The following is a 21,940-nucleotide window of genomic DNA, read 5'->3' on the forward strand; positions in this document are numbered from 1 at the left end:
TCCATTGCCTCCAACAGGAAGTGGGTAGCATAAATCATCAGCAGTCCTCTGGCATGGTTGATCATTCATTTATCAGAGATTTTAAGTGTTTCAAAATTTTTTGTCTTTACAGTGTTATTTAGTAATTTCTTAAGTCCCCTTTAAGCTTTAAATCTTTGCCAAAACCCTACATGGGGTCCTGAAGAATTGGACATGGCTGAGATAACTGCACAACCATGATCCTCAGCTTTGACATTGTATAGATCAATTCTCAACTCAGAGAAATACTGTTTGGGATAATGATAGCTGACATTTATATAACTCTCTAAGAGTTGCAGAATGTTGTTGTTTTTTATATGTCACTTTATCTCTCTGCCAAGACACCCCCCCCTCCCCCCCAATTCACCAAGGGACAAAAATGGTCTTAATGCTGTTTTGTCACTAAGACATAGTGGGGACCCAAAGACTTCTGCAAATGGAATTTGAGAGGTGGAAACCAGTAAAATGGCTCAGGAGCGGGCCCTGAAAGGGTTTCCACCATTGTTGAGTGCCCTTTTTGCTTTTCCTTGGAGGCCTCAGAGACAGAATCAAGAACCAGAGTTACTTGATCAGCATCTTTTCCTCCAGCAAAGGGGATGAATTTGTAAAGAAGGCATAAGAAGCAAGCAAATGGGTTATTCATTTAGCAGAAATTTGTTAAGAGGTGATACAGTGAACTGGGGCCTGGTTCTGTTCCTGGTTCTTCAGTTACAATCTGACTTTGAACAAGTCATTCCACCTCTGAATCCCAGTTTTTCTCTTTCTAAAATAAGAAAATCCTTTGTCTTGCCTATCCTTATAAATTGTTATAAGACTTAAATGACGTTTGTTGTGAAAGTGCTTTGTAATTGTCAGGCACGATGTGAAGTTATTCTTTTCCTTCCTGCTACAACTTTATTCATGGTGTGGTGCCAGTGCAAAACTTCCCCTCTCCATAGATCTCTTCTTTCACTGAATGCTGCTTCTGGCTATCCAGGTGCCCCAGATAATTTTCAGTGGAGTACAGGTGTCTGGTGTAGACAGCCACTAGAAAGGGACAGAGAGCTCTTGGCTTCAGATTTGTGACAGGAAAAAGCTGGAAAGAAGGCACTACAACAGTGAACCATCCTCAGTGCCCTCATCTCACGCATTTAAAAAGGAAATGGATTCCTCCCAATGAGGGTGAAGCCCCAAAATGAATCATCATTGAAGTCATCATCACATGATCAGTCTTGCCAGATGAAAGCAGTCAGGAAGAATGGAAAGAGGGAGGGAGGAGGAGGAGGAGGACGACGAGGATGGGCTGAGCTGCTTGTCTGTCTCTCTGGCATTCAGGACCAGCTTATCAGAGCAGTGGAGCAGAGTCCTTCCCATGGAACTGAGACCAAGGGGAAGGACTGTTTACATAAGCAGATCTGGTACAGCACTGGAACCTGGCTTGTGTATGGGGAGAGAAGGGAGTTTTTAAAACAAGTGGCTTTTCTCAATATTTGCCTTCCTTCTTCCATCCTCCTTTCTCCCCTTTTATAGCCAAGAAGAAGGAAGAGGACGAGGATGACTTGAAAGAGCTGGAGTCTTGGGCTGAAACTATGTAATCGGCACAACTCTACAGGCTTGTATAAAAACAGACTCTGGTCACCTGTTGCAGTGGGTGTACGCGTGTGGTGTGGGGGAGGAAAACCATCTTTATCTCTTGGATCTTAACCCAAGGCAGTAGGCCTGCATCGCTGCATACTGGGCATGGTCTGCATCGAGCGGGAGGGGGAGCGCTGGGGGGAGGGGGAAGGGAGTTGCCTGCTGTTTATAATGTTGAATTTCTGTAAAATAAAATGTATTTGCAAATCCAGCATTCAGCTTTTGGACTATGCTAACTCATTGCTGGATCCTTGATTGGAATTTATTGTTCAGAATTGAAATGCTCTTCAGATGTAGTCTTTGTCATTTTAAGTCAGTTGAAATGTCCCACATGCCTTTGTAAGTCTTGTATGACATTTAAAGAGAAGTCATAGATTTCTTTCTTGTATTCAGCTGTAATAATGCATTTGATTTTTGGTTCTCTGTAAGCTGTATTTATATCCACTGACTGTCTGAAGTATTTATCACTCCACTTCCACCCACCCACCCCTTTACTCCAGATCACTTTTTCTTTTTAAGTTTGTGAAACTGATTTGAAATGGACAAAGTTCTCTTGAAAGCAGGTGAGATTATTAGAATTAAATTCCAGCTGTACATTTTTTAACATAGCTCTACAGAAGTGTTCATTGCTGTTTGTGATAACTGATTGATATAACTCATTGGAACATGTGCATACATTTATATTCAGATGAAACTATGGTTTGCACTGTCTATTAAATATCTTGATTAATTTTCATACGTGGCCGTTTTGTTCATTTGATCATTTACCACTAGATTGATGATAAAAATCACCTCCAGCCTTTCAAGCTCAGTATAGTGCTGTGTCTGATGATGTTTCCTGGCAACAAATGGAAGATGTGAGCCTGGGGCAGGTTTTCTGGTGCTCAGAGTTCTGTTGTGCTTTTCCTTGAGATGTTCCCCCTGCTGAGACACCTCTAGGCCTGTCTGTAACACTAAATAAGCTCTTCTTAAACTCCAGGACCCAGGAGGCTCCTCTGCTTTTCCACATCACCTCAACCAATGGGGAAACTTGGCAAGACCTACCCTCCAGAAACCCACTGAGCCAGATGTCTCAGGTGTGTCAAAGAATGGCTGCCCACATGATGGTGTGTGACAAATTGATCTCCCACCCCCTCCCCCCGTAACTTCTGCTTGGACTCTGACTTTATGACTTAGTGTTAAACTGACCCCACCTCCCCCAGGTGGTTGGAAAACCAGACTTCTTTGAAAACCCAATCTTACTGCTCTCAGCTCTTTTCTTTTCCATCAAAAGGAGACTGACCAGCTGAAGTCTTCTCAGCCTCCAGTTGCCACTTGCCTGCTTTGCTGCTGGCTTTGGCTCCCTAGGAGGGACTTGGGGCTGGAGTTGCACAAATTGCCATTTTCCTAAGGTCCTCTTGGACTCAGCACCTGATGATAATCTCTCTCTTGAATGCCATCGTCCTTTGGAAGCAGCTATAACTCAGAGGCCCACTGTTGTTTGTCATCCAAGCTTGGGGCATGCACAGAAATCCATTCTGAAGGTCAGGCCTTACCTGAGAGAGAGGTCTAGGCAAGGGCTACAGATTGGTTAAGGCAAGGCTAGACTTGATAATGGGCTGCACGAGGGCCAGAGAAAGTGGGTAATGTGATGAAATAGGTGGTAAAAGCCAATCCTGAGCAGGAATTCTCTCCTGTAGGTTCTCAACAAATGTGATTACTGTTTAATCCAGTCTTTTGCTGTTTCCTGCTGATTTCTCATGTCAACTTTGCTGACATTTAACTCTCAGGATGCTAGACTAGCTCATTTCTAGAAACCTTGACTTGGAACTGATAGGTTTCTCATAGTCGTAGACTTCTTCCAGCTCTAACATTCCATTACGTATATAAGCCCTTCTAATACCAATAACAAGTAGCTGACACACATGAAGTGGCATTTTGATGGCTTGCAGAGAGGGCTGTACCCGTGTAATCTCATTTGATCCTGGGATCAAATGACCCTGGGAGACAGGTAGGACATTGATAATTCTCATTTTGCAGCCAAGGAATCTGTGGCTCAGAGGAGTTCAAACAGCCACTTTCCTGCAGTCACACAGCTAGTTCAGTAACTATGCAGGAACCAGAACCCAAGGCTTTAGGTGTCCATTTCATTACTTCATCTTGCCTCTTATGCAAGCCCAGATCATACCTAAGACTCCAGTTAGAAACAAGTTACCCAGGCAACAATTGGCCAAAAGTACCTCCAGCCTCTGACCAGGAGAGGAAATTGAGACATCTAGCTCTAGCCTTTGTAAGCTCTTGCAAAGTGAGGGTTACTCCTAAGGACAGAAACAATCCGCAAAGAGTACTATTCTAAAAGTCATTTAAATACCCCAATAGGTAGTTTCATTGAACTAACATTGATTATGGGCATACTATGTGTAAGGCATTTTTCTGGGGGGAGCAGGATAGGAGTGAACTGAAATAAATGAGATGTGATCCATCCCTTTGTGGATGACCATCTAGCAACAGAGAAGACTTATACACAGCTAATACACATGCAGAGTAGATGGGGATGAAGGAAGGCCTCCCTGTACAGAGGGAGAAGCAAGGTCTTGTGGCATGCTATTCAGAAGGAGGGAGGCTCAGAGAAGGCTTTGTGGAGAAGACAGTATCTGAACGAGGCCCAGGGGCTCACTTACCACATGTGTTTAGGGAGCAGACAGAGCGCAGATATTTTGATGAATACACCATCACAAATTCACATATTTTCAAGGCAGTTGAACTCATTAAGAATTTTTCTTAATGCGAAACCTAAATTAAGCATAGTTTAATTTTTCTCTGATGCCTCGGAAGGCCCTTCTGGCTGTTGGTATGTGCCTTGGCACTATTATTCTGAATGTTATTTCTCAGTGTGTTATTGATATGTGGAAGTGCCAGTTAAGTGAGGGGTCCAGCTGTGAAACCCTTAGGTAAGCCAGCTTTGATTCTCCTGGGAGCTGAGCATTTGGGGTCTGTTTACACGACCTCGTGCTTCCTTTATTATCTTTTCCAAATGTAAAGTCAGCCCCTTCTGCCTCTCTGGGCCTATGCTAGTGACTGTTTGCATGGCTTTATGCTTCCTTTATAATCTTTTCCAGGTGGAAAAATCAATCCCCTCAGCCTCTTTGGTCCCATTTTGGTGGCTGCTTGCATGACTTGACACTTGTGTTGTCCTTCCTGTGGTATAAAAATGGCGCCCTCTGTCTTGGCTTCTGTGTCTGCACTGGTGTTTTTTGATCCTTTTACACAAACTGATGTGCTGTAGTGGTGTAATGGGCTCAGGAGGATCTTGACCACATTTCTTCCAGACCCAGGCTTGTTCCTGTCTCTTCGAACACTTCTCAGGGCTCTTTAACTGTGGCCTGGAGACGGGAAAGCATAGGATGAGTTCACCAATCCCCAAACATGTCCTTTCCTCTCCCATTTCCACACCTTTGCTCACACTGTTCCTATGCCTAGAATGCCCTTCTTCCCATCTCTGCCTGTCAACATCCTATGCATCCTTCAAGGCCCAGTTCAGATGTGAAGTCTCTGATCTTCTCCTAGCTGGAAGTTATTTCTCCATCTAATTTTCTAGCACTTTATACTCCTTTTAGGCATTTAATTTGGTGTACATCTAATCAACCCTACAAGACTTTGAGGTCCATGGAGCAGTGACCATATCTTATTTTATATTTGTATCTCTCCAAGCACAACTGACGACTCATAGTAGGCTCCTCATGTTTGAAAAATGATGCAATTCTTAGATAACAACAGCTCCCATCTGTCTGGTGTATTATGATCACAGAGTACTTGACATGCATTAATTTATTTGCCTCACAGTAGCCCTATGAGTTAGCACAGGTGCTATTATTATCCCATTTTACAAATAAGGAAACGGAGGCTCAGAGAGGTCCAGTGACCTTACCAGGAATAGGGGCTTGTATCCCCCCTGAACTATTATCAGCTGGCTGATATTGCAAGGTTTGCAATGAAGTATTACGGCATATTTTCATTTCTTACTGGAAGGCCCAGGTCCAATGCCGACTAGGTAAGGGATGGAGAGGAAAGAGATACCTCACAGTGTCAAACATAAGGCCGTTGGCTTTAGCTGGTGTAGTCACCACCAGTTCTCACAGGGGCCTCCCAGGGTTGGAATATTCTAATATATTTAGAATTTTGGACCACTACTACTTTGGTATCAGTGACTAATATCCTTATGGTAGGGAGGAGCCAGTGAAGCTGCTTAGAAAAAGGGAGGCACTCACGGTAAGGAAATGTCAATGGCTGTTAAACAGTGACATGGGTCAAACTGAAAGGAGTTCTTGTTTCCTCCCTCTTGGATTCTTCTCTACCTTGTCAAGCTTAGAAGGTTCTGGAAAGAAGAATGTTCTTAAAATCAGTCCCTGAACTTATGAATAACCATTATGAAGAAGTGCCTTACTGAAAAGTCATGATTGCATTATACAGTCTTAGATTCCTAGTAGTGGAAAGAAAAGACTCCTTCCTTTCCAATGGAAAGTTCTCTGTGTGTACATTCCACAAAGAAGGGAAAAGAGCAGGTATTTCTCTTGTAAATAGACCCACTTCTGTGAGGCAGGGCAAGGGCAGTGTAAAGAATATGGATCAGGAGTCAGAGGGTGTCCAGATTCCTTGCCACAGAATGACTTGTGTGACCTTAGATGAGTCACTGACACCTTTGGGCCTCAGTTTACCGATTTGTAAAATGAGAGAGTTGTATCAGGAGCCTTTTGGGGTCCCTTCTAGTTTATAAATATATGATCCTATGATGCTTTGTCTAGGCTAGCCCCATCTACTGGACATCATACGTAACTTTCCTTTGAGACTGAATGAAGACCTAGTATAGAATAAAGTTACTGTAACTTTCTAGTCAGGACTCCATACATGGCATTGGGGTTCAAAATAAGTGGGCCAAGGAAAGGTGCTCTTGAGGCGTTAGTTATGAAATATGTCCTTAGCCCCAGACACCAGGGTTATGACTTAGGACAGATCTGACTTTCTACCTTTCCTGAAAATGGAATTACAAGAGTTGCCCAAGTCCCTGGTCTTCCCCAAGACCTAGAGCAGGGACTCTTCACCCTGTTTGTGTCATGGACTTTCTGGCAGTGTGGTGAAACCTAGGGGGATCCCCTTTCAGAATGTTTTTAAATGAATAAAGTATATAGGATTACAAAGGAAACCAGTCTATACTGAAATGGTTATTAAAATATTTTTTTAAAAAGCCCAACTACATTATACACACAAGTTCACAAAACCCAGTGCAAGTACCCTGATTTAGAATACCTCATAGGCCTGTTAACTCTTAGATTGTCCCTCATCAGAGACTGTGTGCCAATCTTACCATTAATTCAGGTGAGAGTTTTAATACTAGTGTTTGTAGAGCTTGTTAGTTTGAATAGTAAGGAAGTATAGATAAGAATGGGAACCAGTGGAATCTTTTAACCTATTGAAATAGTTTGTGGATCAAAAAGTTTGAGAGGATTGACTACATGCCAGGCCATGAAAGGTGTCCAGTTGTGCAGCATTTCAAGTTAGAAAGCATGACTTCACTTCCCTTCCCTGTTGCTCACCATGGCACATTAGGCAAGTCACTTAACCTTTCCCTAAAATGAGAATCCTCAGTAAGTATGATAGATATGACATATATCATGATATGATATAATATAAACATCCCATAGAGTTTTTCCTTGGATCCAAAGATACAAACAGTAGATTTGAAAGCACTTTGGAAACAAAGCTTAGCCATAGATGGGCTTTCTCCTTTATTCCTAATAGGTTTATCTTCAGGGAGCAATCTGTGGAAAGTTCCCAAGCTGTCTCATTGTTGAAGTTGGGGATGTTGTTGCCAGTGTGAGGTCCTATCCCTGGCTATACCTGATGAGCACCCTTGATATTGGGAAGGAGGTATCCTGGTTCCTATCCTTTGTGTCAGATCCGGGTTTGACTCCCAGGCACTCCCACTTACTGTTTTGTTGATGTTCAGTGGTTTTAGTCGTCTCTGACTCTTTGTGATCCTATTTGGGTTATTTTTTGGTTTTTTTGGGGGGAGAGGCAAAGATACTGGAATATTTTGCCACATTTCCTTCTCTATCTCATTTTACAGATGAGGAAACTGAGGTAAACAGCAACACACAGCAATTGAACTCAGGAAGATTGTCTTTCTGACTCCCAAGCCCAGAGATCTATCCCCTGCACCACCTGGCTGCCACTTACTAACTAACCTGTCATCCTAAACCAATCACTTTGTTTCAGAGTATCTCAGTTTCATCATCTGTTAAGTAGGGATAATATTTGCAAGAAGAGAAAACACCCTATAAAACTTATCTCTGAAAGTGAAAATCTGGTGAGTTAATGAATGTGAAAGTACCTTCCTTTAAGTTATCTGTCAGCCTGGTCTGCACCCTTAGAGGAGCTCTGCAGAACAGATAAAGATATGAAAGCTCTTAGCAGAATACCTTTCAAGAATATGGGACAAAGACCGTGTTTTAATGGATCTTTGTCATCTTTCCCAACATAGTTCACATAGAAGATTATTAGTCAATGGTTACATGGATCATGCAGGCAAGAAAAAAATTTAACCTCATAGAACTGTTCTTTGTGAGGTTGCCCTTTGCCAGCTCTTGAAATGGAAACAAGGAAATCTCTTTGTGTCTTTTCTGAGTGAGGATTGACGTGGAGAGCTGCATCCCATTTAAGGAAGTAACTATACTTTTTGTAGGATTGTGAGCCTTGTCATTTCTTATCAGTTCTCTCCAAGGTCCTTGGACTTTAATCTATGCGGGAAGGTTGAGTCAGTGTCTGGCCAAGAAACACATGCCCGTAGGTTGTCAGCTTTACTAAATCATTTCTCAATCCCACATCCCATGACCAGCCATCCTGGGATATGAAGACTAGCTATCAGAGAAAATAACTCTGGAAGGAAGCCATATGCACCTTTGGGAGCAATGAGGAATTAATTTCCATGATTACAGGGAAAAGCGTGGGCTACAGAAAAAGTCATCACTGCCCTTTTTCTCTTCCCCAAGTCTTACCAGCAGGGTGGGACCACTCTGGTCTTCTGCCTTCCTTTTTCCTGCTCACTGAGGAGGAGCTCTGCATCAGAAGTTAGGAGATGTAGCTTTTAGCTCTCTTAATAGTTGTGTGACATTTAACATCACTGAGTCTCTATTTTCCCACTTCATCTATAAAATGGAAATGATATCTGCCCTGCCCACCTCACAGGGTTGTTGTGATGATCAGATGAAAAGTTATAGTTGAACATTCTTTGAAAATTGTAAAGTAAAGAGGTAAACAGACTCTCAGTTTGGGAGGCTAGAAAGGTCACTAAAGAGGGTTCCTCTTGCTGTGGCCAAAGGCGACCAGTGCAGGATTAGAGCTGTCCCAGACAGCCCCACCTCAACAAACAGGGAGAAGATACTGAACCCCAGGGGAGTGAAGCTAGCAATTGCCAACACTAGGACCCCAGGTGTGCCTCAGCACCCCAGTGGAATTGGTAAGACAGCATAGAAAGCTGAGCTTGTCTATGTTCTAACTCAGCAGAGGAGCCTCCAGCATCCAGACCACCCCTGCCCCACACTTAACAAGGTACCTCCAGGGTAACTTCGGGGAAACCCAAAAAGATCTAACTGGCCTTTGCTTTCAAACACCAGTCAGCTGAGCACCAGGTAAGCTACAGCATTTAATTTCTAGCTGGAAGAACCAGAGGCTACAACACACAAATCCTCAAGTTTTAGACACAAGAACTGTGGGACAGAGCTCCCTGTGCCACAGACGCAGAGATCTACTTTAAAAGCCAGAAAGAGAGTTATTATCATAAGTAAAAAGCAAAGAAGAAAAGAAAAGACCATAGAACCTTTCTTTGGGGACAAGGACCAAAACACAAATTCTAAAGAGGTCAGCATTGAGACTGTACTCCCATCTGAAACTTCAGAAGGGAATATGAACTGGTCTGAAGCACAAAAAGCCTTCTTGGAAGAGCTCAGGAAGGATTTTAAAACCCAAATTACAGAAATAGGAGAAAAACTGTCCAATGATTTTAAAAATATGAAAAAAGGACCTTGCTCCACCTCTTCTCTCCCTATAAGTCTGTCGAGATTCTCCTCGAGAGAGACTTCATTCATTCATGCTTGCGTTTGGGGTCAGAGGTCACAGTGAACGTATAGGAGGCTGAAGGAGGAAGATAGCATAGGAGTCCCGTGTCACTCAGGAGGAAATTAAAAAGGAACCAGAGAAGCCCATTGACCAGGAGAAGATGTGCCCACTGCTCCTGTGGGTCTTCACCATGATTAACAGCCGGCACCACCAAGTGGAAGAGTTCTCCTGAGGAAACAAGCCTTCAAGCAAGCTGCAGATCTACACCTGAATGGATGCAACCTTGAAAGAATTGACTAGTTTAGTAAAAGAAATCTACCCAGAAGCTGGAAAGAAGGGTACACACTTCAATTTTGCTATTGTTTTTATGGATCTTAAAAGACCTGGTTATTGAGTGAAAGAGATTGGCAGTACTATGTCTTGCAGAAAGGAGACTGATGACTCCATGACTCTACAGTCTCAGAAGTTCCAAATAGGAGATTTTCTGGATATAGCAGTCATTCCTCCAAATCAGACACCACCTCCCTCAGGGCTCATGAGACCATATTAAACTTTGTTTACTGTTTTTTGCAAAAGAAAAATATGAAAAAAATTCACTGAAGAGAACACTTCCTTAAATAGGAAAACTGGACAAATGGAAAAGGAAGTACAAAACCTTACTGGTGAAAATAACTCCTTAAAAGGAACAATTGGACAGATGGAAAAGGAGATGCAAAAGTTAACTGAAGAAAACAATTTCATAAAAATTAGAATCAAGCAAGTAGAACCTAATGAATCTATGAGGCATCAAGAATCAATCAAACAGAATCTAAAGAATGAAAAGATAGAAGAAAATGTAAAATATCTAATTGGAAAAACAACTGACCTGGAAAATAGATCCAGGAGAGAAAATCTAAGGATTATTAGTCTACCAGAAAGTCATGATGAAAAAAAGAGCCTGGACAATATCATCCAAGAAATCATCAAGGAGAATTGTCCAGAAGTCCTAGACTCAGAGGGCAAAAGAGTCATTGAAAGAAACCACCGTTCACCTCCTGAAAAGGACCCCAAACTAAAAACACCAAGGAATAACGTTGCCAAATTCCAGAACCATCCAGTGAAAGAGAAAATATTGTAGGTAGCCAGAAAGAAACAATTCAAATATCAAGGAGCTACAGTCAGGATCACACAGGAGCTTGAAGTTTCTGCATTGAAAAATCGAAGGAATTGGAACATGATATTCCATAAGGCAAAGGAGCTGGGACTACAACCAAGAATTAATTACCCAGCAAAGCTGAGCATAACATTTCAGGCAAGGAGATGGACATTCAATGAAATAAGAGATTTCCAGACCTTCCTGATGAAAAGGCCAGAACTCAATAGAAAATTTTATCTTTAAATGCAGGTCTCAAGAGAGCCATAAAAGGTAAACAGGGAGGGGGAAAAACTTGTTACACAATACAGGCAAACTGTTTACATCCCTATAAGGAAAGATGATACTTGTCAATCTTGAGAATTGTATATTTATTATGAAATGTAAAAGGGATATACATAGATAGAGGGAGTGGGTATGAATTAAATGATATGATGATAACAAATGTGATTTAAGGGTGCAAAGGGATTATAATTGGAGATATGAAAAGAAGGAGGCTGAAAAAAATAGTAAATTCCATCACAGGAAGAGGCACAAAAATGTATTACAGTAGAGGGAAAGAGGGGAGGGAGATGAGTATTGTTTGAGAGGTACTTTCCTCTGATTGGATTCAAGGAGAGTACAACAAACATTTCTAAGTATAGAAATACAACTAGCTCTGTAGGCAGTAGGAGGGGAAGGGAGAAAGAAAAGGGGGGGAGGCTAAAAGGGAGGGAAGAAGTAGTAAGGGAAAAGGGGATTAAAAGAGAAGGGGGCTGAAAGAAGAGAGGGAAGACATAGGGAGATGGTGGTCAAAAATTACAACTCTATTGAGGAGCGGAAGGGAGAAGGGAGAACTAAAAGCATAAACAAGGGGAAAGGGGTTGGAGGAAAAGACAGATAGTAATCATAACTGTGAATGTGAATGGAATGAACTCTCCCATAAAACGGAGACAGATAGCAGAATGGATTAAAAACCATAATCCAACAATATGTTGTTTACAAGAAACACATTTGAAAAGGGGAGATACACATAGGGTAAAGGTAAAAGGTTGGAGTAGAATATATTGTGCTTCAGCTGGTATAAAAAAAGCAGGGATAGCAATCCTAATCTCATATAAAGCAAAAGCAGAAACAGATCTAATCAAAAGAGATAAGGAAGGAAACCATATCCTGCTAAAAGGCACCATAGACAGTGAAGAAATTTCATTAAACATATATGCTCCAAGTGGTATAACATCCAAATTTTTAGAGGAGAAGTTAAGGGAGTTACAGGGAGAAATAGACAGCAAAACTATACTAGTGGGGGACCTCAACCTCCCCCTCTCTGAACTTGATAAATCTAACCTCAAAATAAACAAGAAAGAAGTTAAGGAGGTGAATAGAACTCTGGATAAGGTAGATATGATAGATCTCCAGAGAAAATTGAATGGGGATAAAAAGGAATACACCTTTTTCTCAGTAGTACATAGTGCATATACAAAAATTGACCATGTACTAGGCAATAAAAACCTCACAATCCAGTGCAGAGATAGTCAATGCATCCTTCTCTGATCATAATGCAATAAAACTTATATGTAATCAAAGGCCATGGAAACATAAACCAAAAACTAATTAGAAACTAAACAATCTAATCCTAAAGAATGAGTGGGTTAAACAACAAATTATAGAAACAATCAACAACTTCATTCAAGAGAATGATGATAATGAGACAACTTACCAAATTTTATGGGATATTGCAAAAGCAGTGCTTAGGGGAAGTTTTATATCTTTGAGCGCCTACATAAATAAAGTAGAGAAAGAGGAGATCAATGAATTGGGCACGTAGCTGAAAAAACTCAAAAAAGAACAAATTGAAAATCCCCAAGTAAATACCAAATTAGAAATACTGAAAACCAAAGGAGAGATTAATAAAATTGAAATTAAGAAAACTATTGAACTAATAAATAAAACTAGGTTTTATGAAAAGACCAATAAAATTGATAAACCTTTGGTCAATTTGATTTTAAAAAAAGAAAGAAGAAAACCAAATTACTAATATCAAAAATGAAAAGGGTGAACTCACTTCCAATGAGGAGGAAATTAAAACAATAACAAGAAATTACTTTGCCCAACAGTATGCCCATAAAATTCGATTATTTTAAAAGATACAAATTACCCAGACTAGCAGAAGAGGAAGTTGAATACTTAAGTAGCCCCATCTCAGAAAAAGAAATTAAATAAGCCATCAATGAACTCCCTAGGAAAAAATCTCCAGGGCCAGATGGATTAACAAGTGAATTCTATCAAACATTTAAAGAACAGTTAATTCCAAGACGACATAGACTATTTGGGAAAATTGGGGAAGAAAGAGTCCTCCCAAATTCTTTTTATGATACAAATATAGTTTTGATATCTAAACCAGCAAAAGCCAAAACAGAGAAAGAAAGTTATAGACCAATTTATCTAATGAATTTAGATGCAAAAATTTTAAAAAGATTTTAGCAAAAAGAATACAGCAACTAAACATGAGAATAATACATTATGATCAGGTAGGATTTATACCAAGAATGCAGGGCTGGTTCAATATTAGGAAAACTATTAACATTATTGATCATATCAACAACAAAACTAATAGAAACCACATGATTATTTCAGTAGGTGCAGAAAAAACTTTTGACAAAATATAACACTCATTCCTATTGAAAACACTGGAGAACATAGGAATAAATGGAACTTTCCATAAATTAATAAACAGTATCTACCTAAAACCTTCAGCAAGCATTATATGCAATGGGGATAAGCCAGATGCATTTCCAATAAGATAAGGGGTGAAACAAGGATGTCCATTATCATCACTATTATTCAATATGGTACTAGAAATTTTAGCTGTAGCAATAAGAAAAGAAAAAGAAATTGAAGGAATCAGAACAGGCAAAGAATAAACTAAGTTATCTCTCTTTGCAGATGATATGATGATATAGAGAATCCCAGAGAATCAAGTAAAAAAGTATTTGAAATAATAAACAACTTTGGCAAAGTTGCAGGTTACAAAATACACCCACAAAAATCTTCTGCATTTCTATAGAAAGCCCAACAGCAAGAGATAGAAAGAGAACACCCATTTAAAGCTATGATAGACACTATAAAATATTTGGGAGTCTACCTGCCAGAACAAATCCAGGGACTATATGAACACAGATACAAAACACTTTTCACACAAAGTAAGATCTAAGTAAGTGGAAAAATATCAGTTGCTTGTGGGTGGGCTGAACCAATATAATAAAAATGACAATTCTACCTAAGTTAATTTACTTATTCAGTGCCATACCAATCAAACTATCAGATAATTATTTTGTAGAGCTAGAAAAAATATTATCAAAATTCATCTGGAAGAACAGAAGGTCCAGAATATCAAGGGAACTAATGAAAAGAAATGCTAGGGAAAGTGGCCTTGCTCTACCAGATCTCCAATTGTATTATAAGGCAGCAATTATTATAAGGCAGTACCACTTGGTACTAAGAAACAGCGTGGTAGACCAGTGGAATAGGTTAGGTACCCAAGACCCAGTAGTCAACGAATATAGCATCTATTATTTGATAAACCCATGGAACCCAGCTTCTGGGATAAGAACTCACAGTTGAACAAAAATTGCTGGGAAAACTAGGTAACAGTATGGTGGAAACTAGGCATAGACCAATGCCTGACACTGTACACAAGAATAAAGTCCAAATGGGTACATGATCTAGGTATAAAGACTGATACTATAAACAAATTAGTAGAGCAAGGAATAGTGTATCAGATTTATGGAGAAGGAAGAATTTTTGACTAAACAAGAGTTAGAAAATATTAGGAAATGCACAATGGATAATTTTGATTACATTAAATTGAAAAGTTTTTGCACAAACAAACCCAGTGCAAGATTAGGAGGGAAGCAGAAAACTGGGAAAGAATTTTTACTAGTGTCTGTGATAAAGGCCTCATTTCTAAAATATTTAGAGAACTGAGTCAAATGTACAAGAATACAAGTCATCCCCTAATTGATAAATGGTCAAAGAATATGAACAGGCAGTTTTCAGAGGAAGAAATCAGCTATCTATAGTCATATGAAAAACTACTCTAAATCACTATTGATTAGAGAGATGCAAATCAAAACAGCTCTGAGGTACCACATCACATCTATCAGATTGACTAACATGACAAAACAGGAAGATAATAAATGTTTGAGAAGATGTGGGAGAGTTGGAGCACTAATTCATTGTTGGTGGATCTGTGAGCTGATCCAACCATTCTGGAGAGCAATTTGGAACTATGCCCAAAGGGCTACAAAAATGTGCATACCCTTTGACCCAGCAATATCGCTACTAGGACTGTATCTCCAAGAGAACATAAAAATGGGAAAAGGTCCTATATGTACAAAAATATTTATAGCAGTACTCTTTGTGGTGGCCCAAAACTGGAAATCAAGGGGATGCCCATCAATTGGGCAATGGCTGAATAAGCTGTGGTATATGAAGGTAATGGAATACTATTGAGTTATGAGAAACGATGAACAGGAAGACTTCAGAGAGGCCTGGAAAGACATATATGATCTAATGCTGAGAGAAAGGAGCAGAACCAGGACAACTTTTTATGCAACAATAACCACAGCGTGCAAGGATTTTTTTCTGGTAGACTTCGAACTTCATTGCAATGCAGGGACTTAAAAAATTCCCAATGGTCTTTTAGGGCAAAATGCCTTACATCCAGAGAAAGAACTATGGAATTCAATCGCAGAATGTAGCAGATCATTTTCTTCTGTATTATGTTTTGGTTTGTTTTATGATTTCTCCCATTCATTTTAATTCTTCTATGCAACATGACAAAGGAGAAAATGTATTTATTAGGAATGTATGTGTAGAACCTATATAAAATTGTATGCTGTCTCGGGGAGGGAGAGGGGAGGGAGCAGGGAAGAAGGGGGAGGGAGGGAAATCTAAGTTATATGGTAGTGACTGTAGAACACTGAAAACAAAATAATAATAATAAAAAAACCCAAATATAACATAAGGAATAGCCATCTTAAAATGTACCATAACCTCTTAAATATTTAACTCTCTGGAATAAATAAATTTTATCTTTACAGGTAAAAAAATTATAAAATTGATAATGAAATCACAGGTTTGGATCAAAACCAAAAATTACTTGTGAGTTAAAATATCCTAGAGATATTAGTTGATGTCAGACACTGGTGCTGTTGTTTGATGGTCATACGTGCTAACACTCTGGCTGCAGACCTTGGTCTGGATCTGCTAGGCTATTACTGTTCTTTCTTGTTCAAAAATTTTTTTTATTGATATATTTTTTTAACATTGCTATCATGTACCAGTGGCTTTCCCATCAACAGTACTTTCTTGAGACAAAGATGCATAGTTAAGCAAAAAAAAAACCCAAAGCAAAAAACCAAACCACATCGCCCAGGTCTGACAATGCTTACCTCCTTTCCCCTCCATAATTCAACTCCCTATCTGCCAAGCTGTGGGAGATCCTACACCTCCCAAAGTCGCTGCATCAGTCTGAGATCTGTATCTTTCAGTGTCATTTTCCTTCCCATCATGGTGGGCATCATATAGACTGTCCTATTAATTCTTAGTTATCCAAGCCTTTCTAAGTGTCTCTAAATGCTTCAAATTCATTGTTTCTTACAGTACAATAATAGTGCATCACATTCATAGGATATGCCAAAATTTGTACAGCTAGTTACCATTCACCCACTTTCCCTACAGTTCTTTCCTGTTAACGAATTCTGCTAGAAATATTCTTGTATATATGGGAACTTTTCCCTCTTGTCTTTGACCTTGGGTTATATTCCTAGGGCATAGTTGTTTTTGTGAATCAGAGTCTGTTCAGTTCAGTGTTGTTTCCAAGGTAATTAAATATCATTTTCTAGAGAGAGCAGACCATCTCACGGTGCCACCAGCCGTGCATCGTGGGGTCACATTTACTTTTCCAGGGCATATGTGGGCCCCAGCTTCCAGGAGGCTGAGTTCTTGTGTTGTTCGGGCGCAGGGAAATCGCTTCCATATTCATAGCGCTGCCCTGTTGCCCAGCTCCAGGGATCTTGTGAGGCTCTTCTAGAAGAACGGAGGTAAAGTGGGATAATTATAAAAGCTCTGTGCACATATAACATCACTGTTTCCCTCAGAAGGTCACAACGTAGAATTGCAACAACCACATCTGCAGCAGTCAGCAAACTTGGGTCTTGAGATAAAGTGCACTTTTAGAAAATGCTTCATGCTGACTGAAAAGGTTCTGGGCCTGTCTGCTCCTTTCCCCTATCCCTCAACTGGAAATGAGGATTTAAGGAGGGGCTAAGTGCATCTTTGAGGCAGCTGGGTGGCACAGTGGATGCAGTGCTAGTCCTGGAGTCAGGAAGACTCATCTTCCTGAGTTCAAATTCAGCCTCAGACACTTACTACCTGTGTGACCCTGGGCAAGCCACTTAACCCTGTTTGCATGAGTTTTGTCATCTATAAAATGAGCCGGAGAAGGAGATGACAAATCACTTTAGTATCCTTGCCAAGAAAACCCTGAATAGGGTCACAGAGAGTCGGACATGACTGAAACAACTGAGCAATCACCACCACAAGTAGTATGTCTGTATACACTGATCCGGAGGAAGATTGAATTCATTCCACTGTGTACATACTTGGAAATAATAAAATTCATATGTTACCTTGGGGTGTTCTCTCTTGGCTTTGATCCTAAATGAATCAAGTCCCTACTTAGAAATATGAAAGCATTACTTAATAAGGCCTCCATGTCCTTAGGTGTTCAGAATCTATCTATAGCTGAGTGGGGTGTAGAAGGAGCCTAGGATCCAGATTGTAAGGGAGAGGTGTGAAAGATTGTCCTGGCCCTGTTGGATATTTGGTAGCCTTATTTCAGGCAGCTTTTCGATCCTATATACGTGAAAGAAGATATAGATGTATCACAGACACACACACATGCACGCACATATAAAAGAGGAGATAAAAGGGAGGCACCAGACTTGAAATCATCTGTCACTTCTTTGAAACTGTAGGCTTTCTATAGTCATCCAGTCTCCACTCCTCCTGAAATAAAACATTCTTTGGAGGACTGGCTCTGACCCGTTCTGATCCACAAGCACTCATGATTTTAGCTATTCCAGAGACCAAGAAATCAAAATTCACTTTTCTTACAAGGTGACAATGTGTAGTTATAGTAAAAGCCTTTCTGGAGGATAGGAAGAGCATCACATTTTGAGGAACCAGAGATGAAAGAAGGGTTTGGCATTAGGACAGGATTCTCTTTGGCAAATGACTTTTTGCTAGAGATAATGAGACCCCAGGAAGCTGCTGTGCCAAGTTTGTCTGGTCCTGAGATATAATGAAGATCAAGTGCTTTGTAAACCTAAACATGCTACAATCAGGTGAGCTATTGCCATCATCAAGTGAATGCTCATTCTTAGGATGGTCATAGGCCTAGAACCAAAATTTGTTTGTGAGGGCTAAGTGCCTGGTATGTGCATACGTGTCCATGCTCATATGTACTAGTCTTCTAGTACAAGGGAAAAGGGCACATAGGGAAATATAGGCCAGTAAATGTGTTTGGTATTTCTTTTTCTGTCCAGCTGCAGTTCTAGAAGCTGAAATCTAGCCAGGTGTCCTCATTTCCCATTATTCCACCTCATGTGATTAGAAACCACAGATACAAACATGCGCAACCATCTCCAACTTGTTCCACACACTTCCTCTTCTCTGTGTCCCCAGCACTCTTCCCTGCACTGCTGGACTCCTGCTGTCACCCCACCTGCTGGCCATTGGCAGCATGCTGACATCCCTCCTCGTTCTCAAATAGTATGTACGTTGACAAAAACACAGAAAGTTTGAACTTTAAACCTAAGCAGTTAGGGAAAATAAAGCTAACAAGAGGTGGTATGATGGGCAAAGGACATACAAGAGGTGTTTTTGAATCCAAGGGCTAAAGGGACACTGAGCAGCATAATCCTCTCAGACTGCAGAGATGTGCCATCTTTCACTGACACATAGTCCTTTCTACTGTCTGTTCCACTTCTTTCTTGATCCCGAGTGGGATGTCAGAACTGAGCAAGCCTGGATAGGAACACCAACCTCTCAAGCCCTGGGCCAGAGTTCCCCTACCAGACTGAGAAAGAGTTGTCTGGGTGGGCCAGGGCCAGAAGAAAGTGGTTTTGTTCTTGGTGGAGATGCCTGGGTGTGTTCATAGACATATAGGAGTTAGTAGCCAAGGATAGAATGAAGATGAAAACAAAGAGATGGGGCCAAAGGCACAAATAGAAGGGCTGGTCCTGATGAGCTCTCCCCAGAGGAGAGGGGATGGAGAAGAGGGGCTGCAGGTATGGGAGTGGGGAGAGAGGCTTCTGATGGATGACATAAGTCACATCACTTCTCATCTGTGGAAGAGGGATAATAATCGCTTAAAAAATTGTGAGAATGGAATAGGAACAATGTGTATGAAAGGACTTTGAGTAAAGATTCCCAGTTACCATCGCTTTCTTCCCAACAACCTTGTAAAGTGGGTGGAAAAGTTTTTAAGAATTCTATCTACACATGGAAGATATTGAAAGGAGAAATTACAATGACTTGTTTGTATACCACATTGAGCCTTCTGAGGTAGTTTGTTTGCAACAATACTGGGAGGCAGGTGGTGCAAGCAACGTTAGCCACAATTTACAAGATGGAGAAATTGATTATGAAAATTGATTATGGCCACATGGCTAAAGGTCTCCAGACTCCATAGATAATGTTTTTTCCACTGCTTTATAGGATTCTAGAATCTGATTTGTACATAGTATATGTAGATATTTCAGTCGCATCCAACTCTATATGACTCTGTTTGGGCTTTTCTGGGCAAAGATACTTGGAATGATTTGCCAATTCCTTTTCCAGCTCATTTTACAGATGAGGAAACTAAGGCAAACAGGATTAAGTGACTTGCTCAGTCACACAGTGTCTGAGGCCAAATTTGAGCTCAGGAAGAGGGGTCTTTCCGACTCCAGATCTGGCACTCTATCAACTTGCTCTATCTACCTACCTGCCCCATTATTCTGCTACCTGAAACAAAGAATGGACTATAGGCTAGACTTAGTAGTTCACAGTATCAGCCTAACACACAATTTGCACACAACACAAACCCAGCAATATTTAAATTAGTTTCAGAAATGCTTTTGGAAGGGATTTTAAACTGAGCCACTGAACTGATTGCTACATTTGGAATGAAGCTTCCTTTTGTAAAACACTTCCAGATGAATGAAAAGTCTCCAGGCAGCTGGAAATGGGACTTATCTTGTACTTCAACATCCAACCAGAAAAGTGGATTTGAGGCGATCCTGAGTGTGCCTACCTGAACTGACTGAGCAAATGTTCGAATGAGTTCCATCATGGCTGTTGGGACAAGAGCAGGCTAAATGTTGGCAGAGAGACAACCTTGTGGTCAGGGGATCTGTGAAGTTGGTCCATGGAGAGGTAGTTTTCTACCTTGGTTCTGCTGCTCCAAGGAAGATAAGTGGCTCTAGTGTCCACATCTTCATTGGCTGACCCAGACCCTAAGAGTCTTGCAGGGAGGGGAAGGAGGAGGAAGGAAGCAAACATTTATGTGTCTTCTATGTGCCAGGCATTGAATGAAGTACTCTATACACATTGTTTTGTTTGACCCTCACAACAACCCTGTGAGGGAGGTAGTCATTGTGTCCCCTACCTGACCATTGTCCCCTCACTAAGTGTTATCCCAGGCACCTGGGGATATCTCCCAGATGTGCGTCCCAGCCTGGCAGTCCTCTCAAATATATGTAGTCCACTTGGATGCCCCACTACCACCTCCAAACTCCAAAATTCATTCACTTCACCCCACAAACTAGCTTTTGCTTTCCTCATTCTCAGAGTGACACCAGCATTTGGTTTCCCATATCTGAAATCTTCCTCACCTCCCATCAAGTCAACTACCAAGTCACTGATTCAATCTCAATATCTTACATCTATCTTCTCTATTCCCAGTCACTCCGATACAGGTGCTCCTCATCCTCGCTGGGTTTTTGCAATTGCCTTCTAACAGATCTACCAAGCATACACTCCTTCCAGTCTATATTATATCCCACTGCCAGCCTCATTTTGCTTTACACATAGATCTGGTTATGCTAGCCATTTGCTCAAAGCCTTTTCATGACCTCCTAACCCTGATTAATTTAAACTCTACATCCATGCATTTGCATGCACACTCTGGCTGCTGTGTGTACTCTGCAGGAATTCTTACTCATTCATCTTCCTGTAATAATACGACACCCTTCAAGTTTACAAACCAGTTCTGACCACTATCTCACGTGAGCCTGATAGCCCTGGGAGGTAGGGTCCACACACTTCAGACATGTAGGTTCTAGCCAAACTGGAGTACTTGGAGATGTCAGATGACATTCCCATGTCTATCTTCTTTTCCTCTACAGTTCCCCACACAGACCAAGTGCTAGGGCACTTGGAATGCTCTCCCTTTTTGAGTCTGCCTCTTGGAAGCCATTCCAGACAGCTCAAGTGCTACCTTTAGTTTCTGTTTGCTTATCCTCCAGTAGACTGAAGTCTTTGAGTGCAGGGTCGGTACAAAGGGAACTGAATTTAATTCTACCTTCTGCATAACTCCCAGAATTCTTGGCCCTTCCCTCCTGGGCAGGACCCCATCTGTTGGCAGTTCTGTGAACTGGCTGAAGGATCCCACAGGCCTACTATACTTGTCTGTAGGGACTTCTGGGATCCCCTAATGTGTTCAAGACTTGGCAAAAATGGGGGGTGAAGGTTGCCAGTTGTGGAAAGGACTTTATGCCTCCATTCTCCTCATCCCAAGGGCTCTGAATTTAGATGGAAATCTTTGTCACTCAGGTATGCTAGAATGTCAGCATGCATGGAGTTCTAGTCTTGGCTCTATCACAACTTCTTTTGCCTCGGTTTCCCCATTTATGAAATTAGGATAATAGATTTTGAGCTGGAAGGGACCTTAGAGATCATTGAGCCCAACCCACTCACTTTACAGATGAGGAAACTGAGGCACAGAGAAGTAATATGACTTGCCTGGGACTACATACCTAGTAAGTATCTGAGTCA

General features: G+C 40.9%; 1 protein-coding gene, 1 long non-coding RNA gene and 1 pseudogene across 2 annotated transcripts in view; 2 read left to right on the forward strand and 1 right to left on the reverse strand.

Moving 5' to 3' along the window:
• Positions 1–2,368, forward strand: part of CHMP4B (charged multivesicular body protein 4B) — a 57,976-nt gene extending 55,608 nt beyond the window's left edge. The window contains exon 5 of the mRNA XM_072631286.1: positions 1,528–2,368. Within this exon, the coding sequence (XP_072487387.1) occupies positions 1,528–1,592 (65 nt within the window). The 3' untranslated portion in view covers positions 1,593–2,368. The remainder of the gene's footprint in view (positions 1–1,527) is intronic.
• A 2,051-nt stretch (positions 2,369–4,419) lies between these two features.
• Positions 4,420–21,940, reverse strand: part of LOC140518836 (uncharacterized) — a 38,864-nt gene continuing 21,343 nt past the window's right edge. Inside the window, exons 2-3 of the long non-coding RNA XR_011972028.1 lie at positions 5,880–5,986; positions 4,420–4,994 (exon numbers count right to left, since the gene is read on the reverse strand). This is a non-coding gene — a long non-coding RNA (uncharacterized lncRNA). The remainder of the gene's footprint in view (positions 4,995–5,879; positions 5,987–21,940) is intronic.
• LOC140518834 (histone deacetylase complex subunit SAP18 pseudogene) lies at positions 5,984–11,244 on the forward strand (annotated as a pseudogene).

This window comes from Notamacropus eugenii, chromosome 1 (assembly GCF_028372415.1).
Source record: "Notamacropus eugenii isolate mMacEug1 chromosome 1, mMacEug1.pri_v2, whole genome shotgun sequence".
In the NCBI taxonomy this organism is placed as follows: Eukaryota; Metazoa; Chordata; class Mammalia; order Diprotodontia; family Macropodidae; genus Notamacropus; species Notamacropus eugenii.